The sequence below is a fragment of the Acanthisitta chloris genome, unplaced genomic scaffold (assembly GCF_000695815.1).
Source record: "Acanthisitta chloris isolate BGI_N310 unplaced genomic scaffold, ASM69581v1 scaffold33374, whole genome shotgun sequence".
In the NCBI taxonomy this organism is placed as follows: Eukaryota; Metazoa; Chordata; class Aves; order Passeriformes; family Acanthisittidae; genus Acanthisitta; species Acanthisitta chloris.
In genome coordinates this window covers 1-4511 of record NW_008670392.1, presented here as the reverse complement: position 1 = coordinate 4511, position 4511 = coordinate 1, and the positions used below count along the sequence as shown (strand labels likewise).

At 51.7% G+C, this 4511-nt stretch overlaps 1 protein-coding gene across 1 annotated transcript in view; it reads left to right on the top strand.

The window, feature by feature from the left end:
* MLKL (mixed lineage kinase domain-like) overlaps positions 1 to 4109 on the top strand; it is a 4585-nt gene extending 476 nt beyond the window's left edge. The window contains exons 2-10 of the mRNA XM_009073665.1: positions 158 to 274; positions 377 to 551; positions 654 to 751; positions 876 to 1011; positions 1522 to 1606; positions 2012 to 2160; positions 2361 to 2410; positions 2894 to 3034; positions 4057 to 4109. Coding sequence (XP_009071913.1) covers positions 158 to 274; positions 377 to 551; positions 654 to 751; positions 876 to 1011; positions 1522 to 1606; positions 2012 to 2160; positions 2361 to 2410; positions 2894 to 3034; positions 4057 to 4109 — 1004 coding nt within the window. The remainder of the gene's footprint in view (positions 1 to 157; positions 275 to 376; positions 552 to 653; positions 752 to 875; positions 1012 to 1521; positions 1607 to 2011; positions 2161 to 2360; positions 2411 to 2893; positions 3035 to 4056) is intronic.
* Positions 4110 to 4511: the final 402 nt, after the last annotated feature.

Sequence of the window (4511 nt, the reverse complement as noted above, 5' to 3'; positions counted from 1 at the left end):
TTCCCTGAGGCTGGTGGTTGGCAGCTCTCTTCTGCTGCTGCCCAGATTTGGCTTGATGGCCATGGAGAGCCAAAGGGACATTTAAACCATGAGAAAAACTAACTGCATCAGTTCTGCTTATTCATCCAGTGGCCCAGCCTCTGCATGTTTCTCCTCACAGGTACTGAGGAGCACGAAGACATGACCAGGAAGATCTACATTGACAGGCAGTGTATGGAGAGCAGGGTAGACTGGATGCAAAGTGAACTGAACAAAATTGTGCGCGAGATGGAGCGTAAGTCAGTGTTGCACTACTTGCACCCTGTGCACTGTATCCTTTCCACCCAAGCCCTCCCTAACATGTCCCTCATTCCCTCCTGGTGCATGGTGGGAACAGGCTTGAAGAAGGTCAACGTTGGTAAAAGAGAAGATATCACTGAGATAAAGAGGGACCAGCTCACCTTCTACAGGCACCTGCAGGACACTGAGAGCTATGACCTCTACGAGGGCGAGTACCTTAAGTACCCTGTCGCTATCAAAACCTTCAAGAGGCCACTGACCACTGACCCAGTGTGAGCTGTTCTGGATGGGACTGAGTGTGCCACCTGGCAGGGTGGCACAGAACCATATCATGCCTTGTTCCAGGGATCTCACCCTGCTGTCCTTTGCCACAGGAAGGTGAGAGACATCTTTGAGAAGGAGATTCAGACCCTGAAGAAGTTTGAGTCTCCAAACATCCTGCGCATGTATGGGATCTGTATTGAGGAGAACGGTAGGGGGTGTTACATTAATGTCATCCTTTCCTCCCCTGCCTGTCCCCAGAGTTGGCTGGTGGCAGAGTTTGTTGTGGTCCTCTCCCAAGAGGTGGCACAAGGCAGGATGCTTTTGCGTTGTAGATGGGAGCCCCTGCTTCTCCATCGTCATGGAGTACTGTAAGCACGGGACACTGCGGGATGTGCTGAACAAGCAACAGCATCTTTCCTGGGATATTCGCATTAGGATGGCCCTGGGAGCTGCCAGAGGCCTTTACAGGTGAGCTCCTTTATAAATCAGTGAGTAAGTCCACCTGATGATCCACAAGCTGTGTTCAGCTTCCTGGTATATCACAGTAAGCAGTGGTATCCTGTTACACACCGTCTCCCAGTGACACCACCTTGGGACACTGGGATGGGAGGCTGGTGAAGAGGTAGGCAGTGGATTTGGATGCAGTAATGCCCATCTACCCTGGTCAGTGGCCCCTGCAAAGGCCTGGAAGGGGGAAATCCCCTTCTCCACATCCATAGGGCAGCTTTGGAAGCATCCTACAGCATTGCCAGTTCTCCTTATGGGTCCTGCTTATCCACAAGACTTGTTATTTTGCTCACAGTGGCTCTTTCAACACCTGCTAGAAAGGTTGGTTTGGCAGGGACGGTCCACCAAGACAGACAGAGAGCTGCTGGTTTCTCTGGATCCATGTCAGTCATTCCCTCCACAGGAGGGAGTGTCAAGGTGGGGATGGGTCCATCACCAGCATGTGTTGCTCTTGGTTCTGTCCATCTGCAGGCTGCACCAAACAGGAGAGAAGTCCCGACTCCACGGCTGCATCTGCAGTAACAAGTTCCTGGTGGCTGGGGATTACTGTGTGAAGGTAAGCACCACATTTGGAGAAAGTTTTGGGAGTTGTGGATGGTTTCGTGGGTGTCTCCCTCCACCAACACTGCAGGGAATTGTGATGGTCCAGAATAAAACTTGGGGTAGAGCCATTTTCCTTGTCACCTTAGGCACTTACACCTCCCTAACTCGGTTTTATCATCAGCAAAGTAAATGCTCTTGAGCCATCCACCCTGGGATGAGCTGAAGCTGGAGCAATTCACCTGCCTCCACCTCTGGATTTGCTTGCAGGAAGAGACACGTGCCAGGCAGCACACATGGCTGCATGCCAGCCTTTGCAGCCCGGGGCATCTCACTCTGTTTTCTCCATCTCAAGGCAGTCCCCAGCTGTGCCACAGGTTTCTACCACTTCACCCTTTCTCTCTCTCATTCTCTCAATCAGCTGTCAGGATTTGAGCTGTGTGAAACAGAGTCATCCATCAAGCGGAAAGCCAAGAAGAACTGGAAACAAGTCTCTATGTTGTCTTACATTGCTCCTGAGAACCTGAAAGACATCAATTACCCCTACAAGAGGCCCTGTGAAATATACAGGTGTGTCTGTCCCTCCTGGGTGAGATGCCTGCAAGCAGGCAGATATCTGGCAGAGTAGGTGTTGAGCTGTGGAAGGAAGCCAGGTTTAATCGGAAACATAAGCAGGTGTTTCCAGTTGGCATAGCCCAACAGTCCTCTCCTTTAGAAGGGAGGAATACATGGTGGAATAAATGCTAAGACTCTTGCTTGTCTCCTTCCAGCTTTGGCATCGTGCTGGCAGAGATTGCGACCTCCAAAATCCCATTTGAAGGTGAGGCAGAAGTATCTGGTTCCCTGTGCAAAAGCCACATGGCACAGTGCCGTTCCTGTCTGGCATTCAACGTTCCCAGCTCCTTCCCTGAGCATCCCACAGCGTACAAGTCCCAGTGGCAGTGCCTGGGGTGCCTGGCTTTGCACAGCAGCTTCATAGCTTCTCCTGGAACTCCAATATGATACAGCTTGTAGTAAAGCAACATGCTTAAACTGCAAACATGCAAATAATTTCTGTTTCTATTTGATGTTCCTGTGCATTTAAGCATAAAAACATCTCCCTGCTCCACTGGAGCCCAACGGTGTCACGCCAAATACGGTGGGGTTCATCGCAGGTGGATTATGGGTTGCTTCCCTGCTGGTTTCTCCATACCACAGGCTGCAGGAAGGCTCTTGAAATGGCTTTGCACTGGGTTTCCTCCCCAGCACCCTCCTGTGGCAGCAGAGCTCTGTTCTGACACTCCTGTTTGCACACATTGTCTAGGCTGCACTCCTGAGGAGATTGTAGAGAAAATCTGCAACCACCATTACTGGGACCCTGTTGGGGAAGATTGCCCTGAGGACCTGCGGAAAGTCATTGAACAGTGCCGAGCCTTCAACCCTTCCCAACGCCCTTCAGCCGAGGGTAAGTGTCCCAGGCATCAGCTCCACAGGCCCTTCACATCCCTCAACCTGCTGCTTCAGCAGTCAGTTTGCCACTTACTTCCCATATGAATTTGCCTGGATCTGTGTTTTGGGATTCCCCCTCAACCTTCCTTCTTATGCTAACAAGTTTCCCAGTACCAGACCTCATACTGTGAACATTTACCCATGCCATGACAATAATCACCAGGCTGTTCATTTGGCATCACAGAATAGCTTTTTCTCTCTGACAGGCACTGAACTGGGAGCAGGGGTGTGTGGGTGAATCCCCACTCAGGTCCTGCAGATCCCATAAGCTGGAGGAACAGCCACAGCATTGTGCAGGAACATTTCTTGCCTTGGGCTTTTGCAGTCCCAATGGGAAAGATTTCACTGTCTCTGAAGTTGATCTGGATCTGATCAGATGGCTAACTGATCTTCATCAGATTTAACAGAAACATCAAGATAGAGTAACCTTTCTAGTGTGCTTCAAGTCACAGAGGTCATACCCTTCCCTCAGTTCATCTCTCTAAGGGGAGAAATCTTTCAATCCCACCCACTCCATCCCATACAATAGATGTGGAAAATGTGCATAAGAAACCACTGTGTGCCACACTCTGTGCCCCCATCTCCCAACAGCACCTCCCTTAGCAGACCCTACTGCAGAGAATCACCTCAGCCAAAGTGAAAACACCACAAAATCATCAGAGAGGTTAGCAGAGCCACACTGAGGACACATCATGTCTTTATTACTCTAATCCAGCACTCAGCCACGACTGTGTGGTGCTGAGCTGGAAGGAAAGCTTCTTGCAGCTGTTCCCAAGCATTTTTCCATACACATGGCTGGTTCTGTTTGGGCTCTACTCCCCCGTGTGTCCCCTGCTAACAGCTCCCACTTGCATTGGCCCGAGGACAGCTGGCCCAGCGGTTGTTATCAGCTGGGAAAGCTTCTCAGCTGTTAAACAAACCCAAACAAGCCTACAACAAATACTCTGTTTTGATTAATGCCGTCCTTGTGTTTTGCAGAGATCGTGGACTCACTGGCTGACCTGGAGAAACGCAGAAGCCAAGGAAGTTAACTGTGGGAATCAGGGCTGTGTGACCACGGGCTGCCTGGCGCCTCGGGCACACAGCCCAGGCGAGCAGCGACCCCTGCTCGTCCTGTTCGCCCCTTGTCCCCTCCCAGAGACTGATTGCTCAATACACGTGTGGTTGTTTCTATGTTTGAGACTTTCTCCTCGCCAAGGGACTGTGCCTGGGTTCGGCTCGTAGGCAGCTGGAGGGCGAGGGTGCCCTGCCAGGGGTCTGTCCCAGGCAGAGGACTGGCGGGATGGGACACAGACACCTCCTCCTCAGCTCCGCCGCTGTCCCCTCCGGGCTCTCTCCTCAATTCCCCCGATTCCCTCGGATTCCCTCACAGACTCTCCCCAGGCTCTCCCCCCGTCCCCTCCCTCCTTTTGAACGAACTCTCCTTCCCGCTC